A 21,053-nucleotide genomic window follows, 5' to 3' on the forward strand; every position below is an offset into this window, starting at 1 on the left:
ACAACAGGAAAAGCATTAGGCAAACTTTGGAGACGACAGGAGCACCGCTGACCAGCATTTTCGAAACATTTGTTGAAATCATGCAATATATAAAATTTTCCTATTTACATTTTTATACATTTGAAATGCTCCACGTAATATAAAATATGTAAACATGTAGAAATCTTTTGGTCCTCTTGAGGAAATAATTTCACAGCTTTTCTATTATTTGGTTGATTTTCATTTGGTCCACCTCGAGGGAGTGCTTACAGGGTCTTTTTTCCACACTCTTCCAAAATTTGATAGACATTTGCTTTATTTTATGATAAAAAAAAGAATCAGTAATATGTTGACAGCTCTCCCGAGCTGTATTTGGCAGTAGTGTGTTTTTATAAAGGTGTAACATCTTGGTAAAGGGTTAGTGCTTGGGATATTTCTGTGGGAGATTTGGACGATCTTACATTCCAGGAAAAATCACAGAATGAAATCAAAGCTGAGATATTTCAAATTTAAATATCAAAGCAGCCATTCCAACACAGCTCATCCTTTGTAATGTTACCAGAGCAAAAGGAAATGTATTCTCATCTGTGACCTTGAAAGGAGAGTCGTGACTAATGGATGAAGGATTACAGTGGTTATACAGGCTCTCCTTTTTCCGACAGGGACAGTTGGTGGATTTTAATGGTGGGAAGGTTTCCGCCAGGAGGGGGTTGGGCGCAGTTTGTCTCCTGCGAGGGAGTCCCACTACTGAGGATGCAGCAGCAGGTTTGGTGGAAGCCTTTACTGCAGAGTTTGGCTACTTTAGTTCTGTTTGTCTTGGGCGGTCCAGATCCACTTGTGGGGCCTCCCGAACAGACCCTCCACTCCGTGCTGTCCCTCGAGGAAGGGGTCCTGGACAAGGCCATAGAGGAGGAGGGACTGAGCCGACAGGGAGCCCCCCTGCTGTCCAGGCCCAGTGTGAGTGGCTGGCTGTGACCTTGTGTTTGACTCTGACCTGAACTCAGATGATGACGGTGCGTTCTGGGTGTCATTCTAAAACAGCAAACTCCAAGTAAACTCTGGAAAGCTTTCTTAAACTCCTGGTTGGAGCACGGGTAGATGATGGGGTTGATGCAGCTGTTGAAGTAACCGAGCCAGAAGGTGATCTTGAACACAGTGTCAGAAGGTCTGTATGCAGGGAACATCGAGCCTGTAGGAACATTAGTCACACAAGCGTGATTAACAGCAAAAACCAAACGGATTTCTCGTCTGACACATGGCGTTTGATATGTCGGAAAGCAAGAGTCTACAATCATTCTAGCAGCTCTGTGAAGCATAGCAGGGATTTAGACTAAATGGTAGTATCAGCATGCTAATATTTAGCAGGTAATATTGACCATGTTCACCTTCTTGGTTTAGTATGTTAGCAGGCTAACATTTGCTACTTAGCACTGAACACAAAGTACAGCTGAGGCTGCTGGGTAAAACTATGAATCAGCAAGTGCTGAGAGAAACATATAATTGCTCTCATTGCATCCACTTAAGACGATTTATTTTTAATTGTTCCATCCAGTTTCCACTTTAAAAAAAAGCTCCTTACTTGCCATCAAAGTCCAGGGTTTTATCATAAATGGTGCTGCTTTGGATTAGAGGAAGCATTCACAGCAGAGTGTGAGTGGGATCGTTCATGATGAAGCAGAGACAATGGCTTAACAGGCCCATTACGTGCAGGCCTGTTTGTCACTGAAAATGTAGGTGACTCTTCACATATCCAGTGGCTGCCAGTGAAACATTAAACAAATTAAATGGCTGACTTCTTTTGTGGTCGCAATATATCTATCTATCTATCATCTATCTTCAGAGGTAGGAGGGGAAAAGCTGTCTTGTGAAATGCTTTATTGCGCGAGCTGCTGCAGACGTTTAAACTTGAGCTTTTGAGAAATGAGATTGTGATATAGAGATGGATAGACCGAGGAGGTGGAGAGAGATTTCGAGAGCAAATTATTTTGTGCCCGGCTGTGCAGCTCATACATTTTACCTCCAGCTGTGCCAAAAAAACAATTCTATTATTTCTGATACCCTTGATAGATTCACTTTTTTGGTGAAAAAAGAAAGGCATTGCAGCCGTTACAGAAGTGTATTGTTGTCCAAAATCAATTAAACATCGGTGTGTAAACTGTCTAACTCTAGTTTTTGCAATGTTACTTTCAAATAAAGCACAACATATTTTGGGTTGAGAAAGATATATGACCCCTTAGCTTATAAACCCTTGTCAAAATCTGTTGGAAAAACCTGCAAAATTCAGTGTGGTCGGTCTGCAACGAAGGTTGTTTTTCCTAGTTGCTGAGGTACAAGGTTTTGACCAAACAGCGACAAAATGGTGCGCTCATGAGAGAGATAACAAGGGGGAAAAACAGTAATTGCCCACATTATTAGCAAGCATTGTGCCAATACAGCTGCCCCTAAGGTGTGAAATATGACTTTCACAGCCACAGATATTAAAACATCCCACAACTAAATTAATTTTAAAGCAGCAATAATTGTTTGGTTTTTTTTGGTCACCCAGGGGCAGCAGAACAAGCTAGAAACGCTACACTGACATATTATGACCTTATAAAGTTGTGGTAAACATTTGCCTGTGGACACATCGTCCAGACACAGAGCAACATTAGTATTTGGAATCATGTCTCTGGCAAACTGATGAATATAAGTCCAGTATTCACTTTCCTTTTAGCTCTGTCTTGGCTTCCACCAACTACTGAGGAAAATACCTGACTCTTTAGCAGTTGAATGCTCCATTATGTTCACGTTAACCGTGACTGTCTGCTGTTTAGTGCTAAGCAGTTAGGGTACAGTGGGTTTATCAGATTTTTTTTTTTTTCTCACTGAAAACAGCTGCCTACGGCTGAAAACAATGTTGACGGGAGCTGACAGAGTGAACTTGAACAAGTTAGTTGCATGACATAAAACCAAAACAATGATCTGATAGGTGCTACAAAAGCTTAGCGGAGCTGAGGGGAATTGCAGAGTTGGGTGATTATTATCTGTGGGTTCGTCCCTACAAGCGACCCCTATCACATTACACATCACATTGACCAATTGATCATATAATATTGTTGACTGGTGCAGCTTTAAAGAGAAACGTAACACTCACTGAGAACTTCTCGCCCTTGTGTTGTGATGTACAAGTGTACTCCAGGGTGTGTCGTTACACTGTGACATCACAACATCACCTGTGACCACACACAACAACACCGAGACTTGAGGTTTACAACCAGAAAGGGCGCTGAAACACAGATTACGGCCTGGTCTGAATTAGTCTTTATTTACTTGTTTAATATTTTTTATGGGGACTTCTTATGCTTTTAGTAGATACTGATGGAAGAAAGATGACATGAAAACAGTTCCAGTTCATGCTCAGTCATCATTTAGCACAAGGGCACCCCATGAAGCTATTCTTTAAATTAGCAATGGATTGCTTTACACTTCCTTATAGTCCCTGAGAAGGACTTCTGAAATGTCAAGGAGAACAGAGGACAATCCACGAATAAACACAGAGCCTGACAGCTCACCTTTTTAAGATGTTTTGACATGATCAAATTCCCACAATTTATTTTTCTCTGATGACAAAATAATTCCTCCTTCAATAAACCAAATCAAACAATCACAACTTATCTTGTACTACACATCAAAACAGTGATTCACTGCTAAATCTGTCATTGTCGACAGACTTATGTGGCAGCGGTATGCAGCCTGACGCCAGCATTAGTCGGGGAGCATTGGTAAACTGAGGCTTTTCCTCATTTCACAGTCAGGGAAGTACTCAGCCAAATGGTAGTAGCTATATTTACAAGCATGAGAGCATGGAATAAATAAAAACCCTGAGAGATTTGTGAGTTGTTTTTTTTTTTCCATATCTCATATCTACTTGGTTTCGGATTTCCTTCTCACATTCCCTCCATATTAACTCCAACACATTAAATCTATGCACGGTTTTGTAAACTGTGTGATTTCCCTTCAAGCTTGTCCTCTTCAAGCTGGGTGTTCTTGAAGGGAACATCATATAAAGTCTGATACCAGTGTGATGGCATTCCCGGACTGGCGTTGTGATAGAGTGAGTAACAGACATAAGGGAGAGAGGAAGGAGCAGAGAAACGGCTTGAAAGTTCATTCAAAGTTTTTTTTAAAAAAATATACACCGATCACCCACTGCATTAAAACCGGTAGCTGGTTTAAATGTGACTGATCGGTGTATATCGGTCTGAAATTCTGTGCTTTTCTTTATAGACAGGGGGGCACTTGAGGCTGTCGCCGTTCTGAAAGATTTATTGAGCCTATTTATAGAATGTCTACCTGGCAGAGTCAGAGCACTTACTACAGTGCTCAAGAGGGTCACATGGCTTGTCTGAATGATAGCAACTTCAGTGTGCTCGCACAGAGGAGCAATTCAATTAATGTCACCTAACTATTAAATTCGCCAGCACTTACATACCTGGCAGTGGCATAAATCGATGAATGAATCTGTAAAATGAATTAATGAAGAAGTTAAATAGCTCTCTGACTTAAATGTGTGAGTGCAGGTGATCAAATATATGAACATGCTTTTAATTAGTAACATCAAATTGATTAAAAAGTTTAAAAAAAAGCAGGTCCAGTATTTGTCCATTCAATATGAAGCTGGAGCCAGGAGGCAGTTAGCTTAATTTGGCTTAACATACAGACTGGAAGCAGAGGTGCTGGTAGGCAGAGTTTTTTTTTTTGCTTTGGATAAGAAAGCAAATAAGCATATTTCCCATAATGTCGAACTATTCGATTCCCATTCATCATGTAAACAAATGACATACAGTATAGGCTGATTAAAATGATACTGTTTATATCATATATTTTTGAATTGATGTATTTCACAATTTATTCCCTAGACAAAAGTTGAAGAGGTCTTGGACATCATCTTGCTTAATGAACATGACAATACTCACCGATGGGTAGCACCAGGAAAAAAGGCAGCCAGCACAACACAAAGCAGCCAACCACAATGCCCAAGGTCTTGGCAGCTTTCTTCTCACGTGAGAACTTGAGCAGTCGCAGGGCGAAATGTGTGCGGCTGCGAAGGGCCTCGTCCTCTGATACAGTTGTGTTGCCTCTGTGTATCCTGAGTATCACCTGCTCTGAATCGGACTTCTCTGTCTTGTGGCCCTCCTTCAGGCCCTGGCTCTCTCTGTGAGCTACCACATAAACCCGACAGTACATAGCCAGTATGATGGCCAGAGGGAGGTAGAAGGAGCCCACAGCAGAGAAGATAGCATAACCTGGCTCCTCTGTGATCTTACAGATGGACTCGTCCTCCGGAGCTGGCTCTTTCCAGCCAAACAAAGGTCCGATAGATATAATGATAGACAGCATCCACAGCAGCATCACTGCCAGCAGAGCCCTGCGTTTTGTCATTATAGCTGGGTAACGCAGAGGGTAACTAACTCCAATGTAGCGGTCCACAGAGATAACACAGAGGCTCATGATGGAGGCAGTGCAGCAGAGCACGTCCACAGCTGCCCAAACATTACAAAAGGCCCGTCCAAACACCCAACGATCCAGGATCTCAAAAATGGCAGAGAAAGGTAGTACAGTGGAGCTCAGCAGCAAATCTGCCACTGCAAGATTAACTATAAAATAATGTGTGACTGTCCGCAGGTGTCGATGACAAACTACTGAGAGGATTACGAGGATGTTTCCCACAACTCCAAACAGAATGAAGACACCAAGCACCAAGCCCAAAACCACAGCCTTGACCACGTTGAGCTCTGGGACTAAAACCTGGCTGCAGTTGGAGCAGTTCTGTGTCAGAGGAGCTGGGGTCATATTGTCCAGCACAGGAACCATCTGTTCCAATTCTATGCTGATGCTCGACACTGTCCTCTGCAGCAAAGGTAGACTGGAACACGCACCTATTTAAGTTCACTACAGCAGAAAAAGGATATCAGGGCATTCTCATAAAAGCCATTAGAGTAATGATCACATTAAGTCTGTCTTGTCCAAACATAATTTGAATGATGATGCCTCTGGCAAATGAGCCATTACGCTGGCGATGCATCAAAAAAAATAAAACTACAGGAATGGATGCATGCAGAAACACTGAGAGAGAAATGTAATATATGCAGACAAAACCTACTGCGCTGAAATCAGAAAATCCATCTTGAAAATGTTAAAACTGACTGCTATTATGCAGCTGGTACAACACGACTGTCGCATTACAGATTGCAGAGACAAATGGATGATCATCAAGACAAATCTTTGCATGTTCTCTGAACCAAAAACTGCAGTTTGGGCACTAAATTCAAGTTCATTTTCCTAAAAATATTGGAGTGAGAAATCACTTTTCTTGGTTGGATGGTAGTTGAGCAGTGGGCAGCATCCAGGTTCCTCCTGTTGATCGCAGGTGGCAAATTCAGCTTGAACACAGCAAGAAGGATACAGCAACAGTATGCAGTGCCTTTGAAAAGGAGAGACAGAAGAACCTTCTTTGAGAGAATTGACACATCCATCACATACACTATAATACAAAAGCATTCATCTTTGTTTGGTTTTTTTTTTTTCTTTTCCATGTTACTTCGGCTCAGATCTATCAAGACTGTGGGCGAGAGACAATGCCTGAGCCCCAGTTGCTGTCAGATCAATGTGACCACAGCCTCATCCTGTGCTTATCGACTAAACACAATGTGAGGTTGAGGAATAAAGAAACCGATATCAGGACTGACCAGTTGGCCGTTTCGCTGAATTGTCCGGGAAAAATCACACAATTCAAATTCTAGATGATATTGAGCCAAACCAGGACAGCTGGAGAGTCAACAATGCCATAGCCTCAGTCACAGGACCTGATGTGTATTTTATTGCCATTTTTTGGTGCTAATATGATCTTCAACTGACCTACACCAAGATAAGCCTAACCTCACTCTTAATCTCTTAAACAAATCAGTATCCCACTATGGCCTCTACAAAGCTACATGAAAAAATTGACAGTTGCAATTTGACATTAATTATTGTGTGTGTATTAAGGTGTAGTTATATTGAGCGTACATTGGGCAGATTTTGTTACCTTTGGACAGAGCCAGGCTAGATGCTTCTAGTCTTTATGCTAAGTTCAGCTAACTGTCTGCTAGCTCTAACTCCATCCAGCAGTGCTGATTTTGGCCAGGAGAACTCTTTCACCTTGACAGATGTGAAGTTAATCCTGTCTGTGCAGATTCCTGACATTTGTAATGTGGATGTGCCTTAACTAAATGTAGATTAGATTAGTTAAGTTCTAGTAAAAGTAGTGCGGCCATGTTGAGGATTTTCAGATTTTGTTAAGCTGCTTTATTTGAGACTAAATAAAAACTTCATCTCATCGTTGCCCTCTTTTCTACTGAGTCAGTTTCTTATCTATCTATCTATCTATTCTTGTTCTTTTTCAGCAGCCCCTCAGCCTTCACAACAATGCCAGGGTCAAAAACGCTTAACGCAAAGAAAGACTGTGCAAAGACAATGGTGACGGCGCAGGCATTATGCAGTCTCCTCAACTCTTTAGCCCCCTCCTCTCCTACGCTGCGTCAAACTGTTAACCACCGGATGACCTTCTCCTCTGCGCCCCACAAACCTCTGCTCCACACTGGATGTACAGCTGTTTAACGTGTTTGATTGAGTTTTATGACCCAGGTTGGCTCCTGTGCCGGCACGGTGCGGGAAAAACCTGCATACAGCAGCCATCATAAGGCAGCACCTGGGACATTCTTCCACCCACTCAAGTAGAGGATGGAGGTGGGAGGGCTGATGACTCTAAGGTAGTTATGAGAGTAAGAGTTACATGTTTATCCACTGGAGCATTGCGGGAGCTCATTATGCCATCAACATTTTGCACTATAGAAAAGATTGAGTTACCTCAGCTTAAAGTATTAAGTGTCCCCGCTGCATTAAAATTGTTTGTAACTAATTTTAAACATACTGAGTTACAATAAACTGGAGACATTATACTTGATGGATTTACTGTTAGACAAGTTCAGTCATATTGACTGGATCCATTCTGTCATGTAAAGTTTAAGTTTTAGATTTATAGTACAGCATTTAGGTGGCAGACATTCACATCAGTGATGGAATTGACATTTGTGGTTCCTCGGCGACTGTATTACAGTAACAGTAAGAGTCTCGGACTTGGAATTGAATTGCTTATGAATCATCATGTTTATCTTTTTGTCATTTTTGTCTGAGAAAAATTTGTTGAGACGATAATAAAGCCTTATGTCGTGAGATACATGTTGCGGAGATTTCCAAGGAGCCTAACAAAACCTAATGTGATTAATTCATTCAGCTCGTACTTTATAAAGATTGAGGCTTGTGATTAAAATTATTAATTTTGAGACAAATGGAAACTGACAAGCTTATTACATCGGGCTTCTGATAAACAACCTATTTATATCACTAAACTGCAGGATGAGTTTAAAGGGGTGTGGGATTTCAACTGGGATGGATATAGATTCAGGTGCACTACAGTAATGCACACTGGTTAGGCTCTATCCAGCACTGAACTGTTTAATATTCACACAGAGTTACACACATCTAGAGTGGGAGTTACCCAGTGAAAGAGCAGGCATGCTGAAGGGTGGCGGCGAGCCGGAGGTTAGATGCCTTGCCCAAGGGCACTTAGTAGATATTCGCCTTCACTTTGTTTTTAAAACACTGGAGTTCCTTCCTGTTACATGCATGTCCCCCCCCCCCCCCCCAGAGTAGTCTACAAATATACGCTTTGTGTTCTTGGCTGTTTCCCAGGCAGACACACAACAATGCCTTGATATGGTTGATGTGCAGCTCCTGCTGAGGGCTGGACAGGAATCCACAATAATGTTGAGGAAAGCTCGAGAAGCGCAGCCTCTCTTGTCTGCAGTTATTTTAATTAGCCAGGAGTAAACATCCATTCGGGCTCAGATTTATAATCTCAGCCTCGTCACTGGTGTGCTGGGGTAATTCCCAGCTCTATCAACTGAGGCCACGGTGCAGGACTACAGGTGATACCTGACAGAAAGTGACATCCGCCCTAATAAAATGACAGAGACAGGGACTTGTAGGCATTTGTGATGGTCAGTTGTCGCTCGAGACCTCGCAGTGCATTTCTCTGCTATTGTCTAATATCTTTATCCACATCAAAGGATGGTTTCTCATTACATTTAAGTTTAAGAAACTGAAGAGAGATTTAAAAACATCAGAAATAGCATCTATTTATAGATCAGTGCAGCATAATAATAATATATTAGACAGGCAACTCACTTAGATTGGAAAGACAATTATAGATATTCAAGCAGAGCCCATTTGCCAAGATAAATCATATGCTTCACTACTTTACAAATTATAGCTTAAAAAATAAGAATTAAACCAACGTTATTTTTGGCCAGTTATGCACAATTCATCATCATTGGATTCTTAAATTCTGATAAAGCGTTCCTCTTTTCTGTTTTTTAATCAAAGTTCCACTCAGAAACAATGAAATTTATCCAACGTCTGCGTAACCAGCACGGGAAGCAAATGAAGAAACGCGTCAATTACAATTAGAAATAATACGACGGGGGGGGGGCAACGAAAATAAAATTTCCGAGACTCACCTAACTTTGAGTTTGGTTTTCACATCCCGACCGCTGCGTGTCCGAGCCTCGTCTGGACGCGGTTGTGACTGCTGACTCGCACCAGGAGGAGACGGTGCGGGGAGAGCCAAGTGCGCTCATCGTGGAGAGCCCTCACATCTGCCGGCACGGGCGCTCGACCTCCAGGTGCTCCAAGTCTCTTCATATGATGATGAGCACCAAATGACTCACTGCTTTCTCTTCGACACCCCCCACCCCCCCACACACACTCGCTCTCCCCCACCCTTCCACCACCAGACCAACCATCCTCATCCTCACATCACCCCCCCTCAGCATCACTCCCCGTGCGTCATCGCGACCGGTCACTGTCTACCCATAATGACTTTTCATTCAGAAATGTGTCGCTAACGAGCGTCACTCACCTTATTGCCACCTGTCAGACTGCAGTGTTACAAGATGATGTACTTTACTTTTGTTTTAAAACAGTCATATGAATTATGTAAGTCTGGGTAGTAAATCTGGCGACCTCATGTACCGTCATGGCATTATTTTCTATTATAATCTATCCATACTTTTACCTGCAGGAGCTGTGTTCGATTGAATATTTTATTCTATCGAATCACTTCTCAAAACTAATATGAATGAATTTTTGGTTCTGTTTCTGGTGATTTTTTTTTTAGTTTCGTTTGGATTTAATAACTGAAATTATGTTTTGTAAACAGTGTAAATATAAAACTAAAGATGATGATAGTTTTTTATGATACAGTTTTATCATTTTAGATTCCGTCAGATAACAGCCCAGATATTACAGTGTGAACATTTTGTAAACAAGGGGTACCAGTGAAATGCTAACTGGAAACTACACTGTACTTACAATGTAAAATGTCTTTATTTTATAGCCCACATACCCCTGACCTACACTCTAACAAAGAATCACCACGCTTTTCTTTACACTCTATGTTGTTGTTGAATAAAGTTTCTGAGTGAAAATACATGTATTTGGCTTTGTAATCTTTAAGATCTGATGCTATGACGGGACATAAAAGCCAGCCTCGGTTCTTACTCTTCCCTTGTATTTTATCATAATTTTAACAACATGCAGATAGCTATTTTGAGTTATAAGGGGTAGACCCTCCTTCCAAGGCTTAACCTAATTCTTTGTTCCCCAGCATCAGCAATAATGTATATGATAGTAGTAATAAAAAGCCTCCCATATTTAGAAAACTCTCAACAAAGTAAAGTCTTCTTTGTAATTTTTACCCCATTTGTTCCATTTCAGCAACAATATTACCTCAATAACAATATAACTGTAACCTGTATGTAGGTAATTTAATTACAGTGTGCTTTATTTTCTATGACAAATTTATAACCGACTTATTCCCCAACCTTTTGTCTTCTTCCCTTGTATGTATTTATTTGTCCTGGTATAGGTAGTGGTACCCAGTAGTTATTTTATTGATACCCTCTGTATATTAAATAATTTATACTGACTAATTACAGTGTAATTAATGCTGGCTGTAATCTAAATAATTTCCTCTTTATCTTATCAACAGACCTAAAAAAGTAACGCACATTTTGTTTTGGGGAGGAGTGGCTGATTCCTTTCGTCCCACTGTGGACAAATCTCTGGTTTAGCCAGTTGGTTTATTCTTTCTTTTTCCAGTTGGGTCTAGATATAACGGCTTTAACCTGGGGCTGCTGCCGGCTCACGGAGATTTTAAGCCCCTCTGTGAAGTAAACATTTGACCATTTAAAGTACAGCTTCTCAGCTCAATCAATGACTAGACTTTAATCTTACAATGCTCTGTGTCTTTCTGCCCGCCTTTATATCCTGGGGGCAAATCTACTTTGCCGTGTCAAAAGCAAAATCATAAGCACACTTCTGAGCTCTTTAAAAGTACATTCACATCGGCAAAAGGCACTGAGTAACATAAATAGTCATTTCTATTCTGTGTTCACAATAAATTGATTATTTTATAAAAGCAAATGTCATAGATGGAGTGTCTTTAAAATTGAAAAAACAATTTTCACAGCAATTTAGGTTACAATTATCCTAACATTTACAGAGATTATGGCTCATTATTCTGCCTTGCACTGATACAGACAGACAACCTTCTAGATAAGTATTCGCTGCAACAGCAGATCAATTACTGTGCAATTATGTATGCATTAAAAAAACAAGTCATCGAAACAATATTAAATACAAAATTTAAAAAAAATTACAAAATAATTAAGCAGTGAAATGATACTCAGATGTTTCTCCTGTGTATTTTCATCTGGTTAGAGTTTATCGTGCCATCTAAGACCTGTTGGAAAAGCAATTACCTGTCTGAGCCGCCCATGCAGTGTGGCAGGCTGCTGAGTTTGAAAGATACTGAAATCAATATCTCGGCACTAGGAGAAACATTTCTCGTCATGGAGGCAACCAACCTGAGCTGAGCTTTCACACTAATGTTGGCATTAACAGTGACATTACGGTGATTTTCCTCTCCTATGGTTCTGACTTTGACAAAATCAGAATAATAAAATCAAAATAATCAGAACAGGTAAATGCAGACAGCTATAGTGAAATGCCATAAAGCTGTAGGAGAAAATTGTTATAAAATGCTTTTCATTGCATTGTTCACATTGACACTGCAAAATAGAGGTGATCGACATCCTCATTGCATTGTACTGCAGCAGTCAGATGTCCACCCACACACAAACACAGCTAACCTGAGCTTCGCACTTGAAATTTCAGATTAAAGAGGAAGAAAAACACCTGACTCATCAGTGGCAATGGACAGAATTACAAGACGTATTACTGCAACTTGCTACAGCCATCCTTTATGGAATACAGCACCTGCAATGACATGACCAAAGTATTATACATCACTTCATCATGACTGTTTGGCATGAATTTTACACAAGCTCCTAGTGTTCCGGGCCAAGTGGGGATATTCCGTGATTCAATCAAAGTTGACAAATCCTTCCTCATTTTATTGTCCTCAATCAGAGGCATAAATCCGATATGGTTATGCATTCACAAATGTCAATGTTTGAAGTCGGTCATTGAAAAGTGATTTTATTACATTTGCATGGTGTAGTTATTACTAGGGCCATGAGGTCTGGTTGTAACATTTTTAAATATAATCATTTAGTACATGTTTTCTCATCTCCCACAATAAACAATAAAAAATTAACAAGACTAAAGGTCTACAACCGTGCTGTTCTGGGAGGCTGTACTTTGAGCTAAACGCCATCATGCTAACATGTTCACAATGACAATGCTAACATGCTAATGTTTAGCAGGTAGAAGGTTCATCATCTTAGTTCAGCATGTTAGCATGCTAACAATTGCTAATTAGTACTATATAAAAAGTGAAGCTGAGGCTGATGAGAATGGCAATAGTTCTGCATGTATATAAATCAAAATACTGGACAAATTGAAATTTTGACCTGCTGGAGGCATAAGATGAAAGGTCAGTGGATTACCAAAGTCAGTTAGAATCACTGTTGAGATATTTCAGTCTGAACCAAAGTAGTGGACAGACTCACCAGCACTGCCATCCACTCAGCTGTGCCTCTAGCATAGCTATCAATAAAAACAGAAAACCCTTGCCATACCTTATACATATGTATTACTGTTCATCAAATGTTCAATATACAAGCACACATACAAGCAATGCAGAAAACCACAAATCAACGGAGTCATTTCCTTCTTCCACATGTGGCTCAGTGGGCCAAAAAATAAAGAATTGTATTAGTCCCAGCAAAATTATTTTAAAATTTGAAACGCTTGTTGCTCAGCAGCACCTGTGCACCACACACATGTCCAATTTGATCATATCTGAAACCTGGTCGGGTTTTTTTTTAAGTAAAAAGGCTGAGCCACAGGAAGACTGCATAATGTTCAAGGGGTATAATGGTTTTATTGGGCTCCAGTTGTGGTGCTAGCTGCAATTGCTGTAATGAAGACAGACCTAATTATCAGACAGACAGGACTCTAATTATGGCCGAAATGCTGCTCTCTTACTGTTCAGTGTCATACTCAGGGGTTAGAAGGGGTTGCTGCTGTCTTCTTACCACACAGCCTTATAAACACACACACACACACACACACACACACACACACACACACACACACACACACACACACACACACACACACACACACACACACACACACACACCCTAAGGGCTAAGTGTGCTCAGCTGTTCTGATGCTCCTCTGTGCTGGCATTATGGTCTAGTTGCAGGGATTATCTAGCATGACAACATGACTCTGCCCCCCTCTGACCGGTGACAGTCTTGCCTATCATCTGATTAATTAATAACAAGTCCAGATGTCACTGCAGATGTTGCAGCTTTATTATTTGTACTGAGTGGTACGGTGCACCAATATTTCACAGGGCAATCCCACTGAAATCCTAAAACCCACATCTATTTCAGAAAAAAAAACAAAACAAAAAGCAGACAGGACTAGTAGATGATGCATGAAGTAATGTCTGAAAATGAACAAAAAGGGCAGTAGGGTTACTTACAGATAGATTACTCCATCAGTGGTCTCATTCTGAGCCCGTTCGGTTTGAATTCATGAATGTAAATAATTGCAGATTTATCCGGTCTTGTAGATTGTTTCAAGGCCATGGAGCAGATAAATGAAATGCCATGTTTCTAAATTCAGACTGAGGAAGGGTAAGCAGCTTGTGCAGTGACCTTGATTGTGAGTATTGAACATCCAAGCGAGGTGACGGGACAGATAAGTGCGACTGATTTGGCGTACAAAGGAATACGGAGCAGTGACGCAGTCTTGGTGACAGCTAATGAATGCAGTCAACATGTGGTCACAGCACAGTGAGATATGAGTAAGGAAACTGGCATCGATAATAAGGCAAAGGGCAAAGTTTACCTCTATTACTGTCAGTAACAGGTACAGTGAAGATGGCATCATGTCCATGCAAAATGTCTGCACAGTCAATCATGTCAGGGGGCAGAGGTGGCTTCTATTATGGTTTTCTTCTGGAAAAGAGAGGACCAGAGGAGATACAGTATTTGGGAGCTGAATGCGCTCCACATGTGTGCACTGCCATTTGCAGTACTGATGCATTTGGAACTGAAAGAGAAAATACCTTCGTTTAATCCCCCTAAAACTAAGAGGAAGTCTAGCTGCATCGAGGATAGCTTTATAGAGATTGTTTTTCTGCAGAAGCTTGGATATATTTGTAAATATGTATAAATATTGTAAAATTGAACAGCGAGAGCATACAGTGCAGCATATTGCACAGTGATTCATACTACATGTAGTGGAAAACAACAGGAATGTGAAACACGATTGATTTTGGGGCTTATATCCCTCCAGAGAGCAACGATATGGCCTTAAACTACAACAATGCAACCTTCAGTCAAGGTCGCTGAGCGTACTGATGATCGCTCAAGACGCGCTCTCTGCCAACAAGTACTTTAAAGGCAGCAAGAGCGTATTATTGATGCTGCGAGCACATCTAATAAGAGTATGCATTTACTTTATTATTACGGCTCACGAAAAGAACAGAGTATTTCTAGATTATATCCAACCTGTGGGCATTTATCCTTGAATGTAGAGTATACAGCTCTGCCAGAAAGCTTGAATCACAGCGATCCACTGTTCCTCTGTAGCTTCAGGGCTGTGCAGCTATCTGAATTCTGCCTACAGGGGAGTCTATATTTGTCTATGTGACAGTCCAATTTCCCACAGAGCAGCAGGGGAATGTGAGAAACACAATTTGAAAAAAAGGGAGGGAAAAAAAAGACAATATCCCTCCCACAACAGCTTTAATTATTCATTTCAGGGAATTGTCAGCAATGTTATTTTTGTGTGTGTTTTTGTCCGTTTCAGGCTCAGTTGTTCACTGGCCAGGTTATTGCTGTGCACGAACAGAGGGCCGACAGCATTTGGCAGAGATAACTTGGTATACACGAACAACTGAGGCCGCTTCTCCCACAGTTGAATTTTCAGAGATTATTTTTTTTGTTCTAAATATTCAACAATTAGATGCACCAATTATTGTTATGGGATCGTGACTTTAATTTATATTGATGGACAATGGACATCAAAGAGACTCATTAATGTGTCATTTTGGGAGAAAAGTAGCTGATTAAGTACATTGTTTTGATATAACGGTTTGTGATTTTTCATCCAGTGGAGTCCGTGACTGCCCAGAATTTCTATTTTGTAAAACTTCCAAGCAAGTATGTGAAATAAATATTGCGTGTGAAATTACACTCTGTGGCTAAAAACAACCTTTACAGGAAGACTCTATGTGTGTGTGTGTGTGTGTGTGTGTCTCTCCGCTTCTATTACATGAAATTGTAACAAAAATCTGCAGCCTAGACAGAAACTTTATCTTCTGAGAACACAGTGTGATTAGAAAGCTGGCCTGACAGAACACCTCAGGAAATGAACATCCTCACAAAGAGATGAATCTTGACGCCAGAGTGTCTGCGGCTCACTGTGACCTGTCATTTTAATAAGACCTGACAGCGCCCCCTTGTGGCCGGCATGGATCTGTGCAAATCACCATTGAGAAAACACTTCATCAGAATAAAGCAGTTTGACATCTTTGAATTTATATGATGCCCTTAACGCAATGTTGACACTGCATGGCACACATGACATTGAATCTCGGAATAACGCTGAATCCAGATTTCCATAATATCCAATAACGCGCTTCGGTGTGCGCAAGCGCAGAGCAGGTAGATGCGTATTGAAAACAAGGAAGCTCCATGTTACAAGGCCTAAAACAGACAACACTCTGCTGTAATCTCCTCTTAAGACCCATTTTAGGAAATAGCAGCGGTTCTACCTCAGACCGGGTGTAATGTTTTACTTCACTTCTACACTGACGGCTAGTGAGTGATCCGGATGATGGCTGCGGTGTCGTCGACGCTTCTGTAGCCACATTGACACACTGAAAACAAAGTGTTAGCAGGCTGCTGAGCAGCTGGATAAGATGCCTGCTCGTAACCTTGTGTCCAACGGGATTCCTAACAGCAGAGTTAGGTACTCCAGGCTGGCCGCTGATGATGACGGCTACATTGACTTACAGGTAAGACAGGTCGCATAATGCGAGGAAAGCCCGCCACCTTGCAGATTGTATCACAGCGATCCGTGCTGGACGAGGGGAGGGTCTTTCAAATTTTCTGGCAAACCCAGTCAGTGTTTCAGGAATGATAATGTCATTTATATCTTATATAATTCTGTTTTTAGCAGCAGTGATTGACTTATTGTCCTTATTGACTGGAGGTCATAGTTCACCCACTTTTAAAAGTGAAAATTCGGGACATGATGATAAATAATGAGCAGAAGGGGGCATTTCGGTGATTTTAGTATTGCACTTCCATAACATGGGAGGACATTCTTAAAAAGTGGTCAGAATCGAGGCAGCAGAGGCTGATATTTCCTGACTCTTAGTGCCTTGTATGGATCAAGCTCCAAAAACATTTGGTCCTACACTTCCCACAATGCAAGTCGATATAGGTCTTTGGTCTTTTGGTAAATACCCCTTTATTTCAAACTCCATGCCCCCAGTTTGTAACAGAGGTTTTTTTGGTCATAAATTTGTAGTTCCCGTTCCCAAGTTGAGATAACACTAATGACACCATCAGAGTTATTTTCTCTTACTTGAAATATCTCCTCCAGAGTCACAGACGACACTATACGAGTGTTTTCATGTTTTCATTTGCTGCACAACTAGTAAATTGACCTTTGTGTTAAAAATTGTTGGTTTACCCTTTAAATCAGCATAAATAACTTTGTCATGACCATCAGGTCATGGCTCCACTATTTATTCAGAGGGAATTCTATGCATAACCAGATATTTACATCCTCAAATGACAGTTTCATTGTTCATAAAGTCAGCTCACTTGGATAGAAAATATCTGTCTACCAGTCTCAGACTTTTACTTTCCAAGAAGTACCAGTGAATCATGAGCCAGACTAATTTTTTGCTTGTCTAGTGTATGAGTGGGAAAACAGGCAGTGCTCTATAAAGCCTGCTGTGTCTGTGAGAAAAGTCTTTTAATTAAATATTTCTCCTCCTCTCCAGTTCAAAAAGAGCCCACCCAAAGTCCCATACAAAGCCATAGCACTAGCTACGGTCCTCTTCTTAATCGGCTCTCTGTTAATCATCATTGGCGCCCTTCTCCTGGCTGGATACTTTGGAGTCACTGTGAGTACTTTTTCAAAGAGCAGGTTTTTGTAATTGTTTTTTTTTTATTTTTTATTTTATTTTTTATTTATTTATTTATTTATTTATTTATTTTACAGCAAAACAAATAATATATCTATCTTGACTGAATAAATGTCTGACATGCTTGCTGCATTTCAGCCCTCAGACCGAACCGTGCCTGTCCTTATCATTGGGATCCTTGTCTTCCTGCCTGGAATTTACCACCTACGGATAGCTTACTATGCATCAAAGGGCTACCCAGGGTACTCCTATGATGATATCCCAGACTTTGATGACTGACCTACATCGTAGCTTCAGAGTCTTGCTGGGCTTGCATGCACTCATATATGGTATTGCTTGTGCTGAACTGCAGGTAGTGATACCTTTAAAGAAAAAGAGGTCTAATCGTCGCCGTGAACTACAATGTTATTCTGATAGATTTTAATGCCCACGTAGTTAATGCCAGTCTGCTGTTATGAAGCCATATCAGTATCAGATATTGTTTGACTTGTATATTTGTTGTTTTGTTAGCTTGATTAATTAATAAAACAGTGATTTGATGAGTCCTTTTTATTTGTATAATATTATTTTTATTACTTAGATCATCTACACTCAGAGACATTGGCATTACTTAACCCTCATACTCATTTAATTCATGTAAAATCTCGAGTGTCAGACAAGGGCCTGTGATTAATAGAAACCAAACAGCGTCAATACGTCACTGTCAATAACCTTACAATGATTTGATGTACAACACATTTTAGCTGCTAATTCAGTATGTAGACAGTTGTAGACAATATTTTATGTTGAGATGGTTCTCAGAATGGTTTTCATGCCAAATAAAACTGGAATTGTTTTCAGTGCGTTTTCACATATGACTTGATCCATCCATATGTTCAGTGGTAGAGAAAATTCATAAAAACTGGCTTACAAGCAATCGATTTACAATTCAATTTCGCAAATATATCAGGCTGTGCAGACTAGGCTAAGTGATATACCTGCATCTTACATCATGCTGTATAGCTTGTCAGGCTGACAACTGATATTTAATAAAAGGCTAATATGGTTTTGTCCATAATATGATCAGTCTACGGTATAACGCAATTTGCCCTACCCTCCAATTAATTCTTCCTTACTGTGCAGAGTTGGTCTTTCTTGGAGGATTTCATGTGATTAATGCCATTCTGCCAATCCTTTGATCTCCATATGGTGCACCTGGCCTGTGAGAGTGAACATTGTCAAACAGGGACGCGCACACGCAATTAAGGCCCGTCATTCTGTCAGCCTGCATCAAGAGCCTTTCCTCCTCTGTTCGGCGCTATCAACTCACCAATTTCAACATGATTTGAAAGTGTGCTGGTGAAAGGCAAGGCTACCACCTCCATTTCCTTTGCAGGATAATGTCATATATAAAACCCATTGCCAGTAAAGGTTGCATCCTTTCAGATGCTTGGCAACCAGCTGTTTTAGAGGATGTTTTCAAGGATAGTACCTTGTGTTCTCTTTGTATTTCTTGCTACCAATTGTACACAGTCAGTCGGCCACTAACCACAAACTGCCTGGTCTTAGATCAGATCAAACACTTTACATAAGCTTAAAAACTTTTTTTCTGAAGGCTGCCTTCTTTTTCAAAAAGCACTCACACTTACAAACAAACTCACTGAGAAAGGACAGATTGGCTGTGCTGTTCCTGGTATCTCTGCATTTTTTGCCTCATCAATTTACCATTGAACAATCCAGTATTTTTTTATACCTTTATAATGTGTGCTTTCTATTAACCCTTGATTTGAACGGTATTCATTATTACTACACAGGCAGCAACTGCTGTAGGAGAAAATTACTGTTAAGAACTCATTTTATATGAAAACCATAAAACCTAGTATAGTGACATATTAGATAAGCACAAAGAAACACTACAATTGTGGAGCAGACATATAATAAGACGCACGCGCGCACACACACACACACACACACAATGAGTGTATAGTAATATTCTAGGAATATTATACTAATTTAACTACAGTTGACATATTATTTTGTAGCCTTGTCAAGCCACAAAAAGTCATCAAGGCACAATCATTGTAAACCAGTAATAAAGGTCTGTTGTGCTAAATTACGTCATTAACCCCTCTTACTCATGCACAGTGTCCTGGACCTCATCGGTCTCTGTTGATCCAGACTAATGTCGCCCCCTTGTGGTGATACAGACTGTTTGGCGATGTATTGGCTATATTAAACCGTACGGTAAACAAGAAAGAGTAATGTGTCCCCCGATAACCCAACCGACCGCATCCCCGGCAGCTCATAAATGACAGTACATCTGCTCATATTTGAATCATTCACCACTCAGTTTAGGAGGACATCAAAAGAAGTGGTTCTGAGGTAAGATGATGAAAATCTTTGAAAGTAAAGTTACAAAACTACCTCTCCCTCTCTCTTTCTTTTTCTAATTATACATATATGGAGGGTCGTCCAAATTAGTTTTAACAAAAAAAAAAGGAAAAAAAGAAAAACTTTTTTTCATGTCATCTGTGACAGCGTAAGGTTAAAAAAAAGATACAATATAATATAGCTAACTTGATAGCTCTTTTCGGTCTGTGGAAATAAATGTATTATTAACAGCAAACCCAAAGTTTATGAAGCGAATAATAACTCTTGCTAGCTTTATGTTGAGCCATTAGCTGACATTAGCTCATAATTTGAACGAGTTGTAGTTTTTAAGGGCAGATTAATCATTTAGGTACAAATGTAATACAAATTTAACTTAGCATCTGCTTTGACACGTACATTTCTCTGGTTTAAAGGTGGTCAGAATATTTCTCAAAAATTTTTTAGACAATGAGTCTTATTTCCCCACTTGACCTAAACTGTTTGGCCGTTTGTTCCAGTAAGTTAAAGTTACTTAATGTGTTCAAAGTCAGACTGTCACGTAGCTATTACAACAGCTTACATTGTAATAACTATATAAACATAGCCTTGTTATTCCAACCCTGCCACCATAAATGCTGTTGTTCTTTAATGTTTATGGAGCAGGATGTTCCGTTCAGATAATTAAAGTTAGCAGACATAAGTATGATATGGTTATTACAGGGATACCGCATATATAAGATTTACTGCAAGGGATGATACGTAGTAATCTTAATTAGTCTTAATGGGAAAATAATCAACATTTCTTGGGCAGGTTGTGTTTGTGTGTGTGTGTGTGTGTGTGTGTGTGTGCGCACGCATGTATGGTGGGTGGTCAAACCCAATGAATTATTTAGAGTATGTCCCACCCGTTTTCCATTTTACATACTGGAATTATTAT

General features: G+C 40.3%; 2 protein-coding genes across 2 annotated transcripts; one reads left to right on the forward strand and one right to left on the reverse strand.

The window, feature by feature from the left end:
- Positions 1-614: 614 nt before the first annotated feature.
- adra1aa (adrenoceptor alpha 1Aa) lies at positions 615-5,835 on the reverse strand. Its single transcript, XM_040155884.1, has 2 exons — positions 4,935-5,835; positions 615-1,168 (listed from the first exon to the last, which is right to left on the reverse strand). The coding sequence occupies exons 1-2, from the start codon at positions 5,830-5,832 to the stop codon at positions 615-617; spliced, it is 1,452 nt and encodes a 483-aa protein (XP_040011818.1). The 5' UTR covers positions 5,833-5,835.
- Positions 5,836-16,212: 10,377 nt separating this feature from the next.
- On the forward strand, positions 16,213-18,309 carry tmem230b (transmembrane protein 230b). The gene is made up of 3 exons (XM_040155550.1): positions 16,213-16,624; positions 17,624-17,746; positions 17,906-18,309. The coding sequence occupies exons 1-3, from the start codon at positions 16,529-16,531 to the stop codon at positions 18,044-18,046; spliced, it is 360 nt and encodes a 119-aa protein (XP_040011484.1). The 5' UTR covers positions 16,213-16,528; the 3' UTR covers positions 18,047-18,309.
- Positions 18,310-21,053: the final 2,744 nt, after the last annotated feature.

Source organism: Xiphias gladius, chromosome 19 (assembly GCF_016859285.1).
Source record: "Xiphias gladius isolate SHS-SW01 ecotype Sanya breed wild chromosome 19, ASM1685928v1, whole genome shotgun sequence".
In the NCBI taxonomy this organism is placed as follows: domain Eukaryota; kingdom Metazoa; phylum Chordata; class Actinopteri; order Istiophoriformes; family Xiphiidae; genus Xiphias; species Xiphias gladius.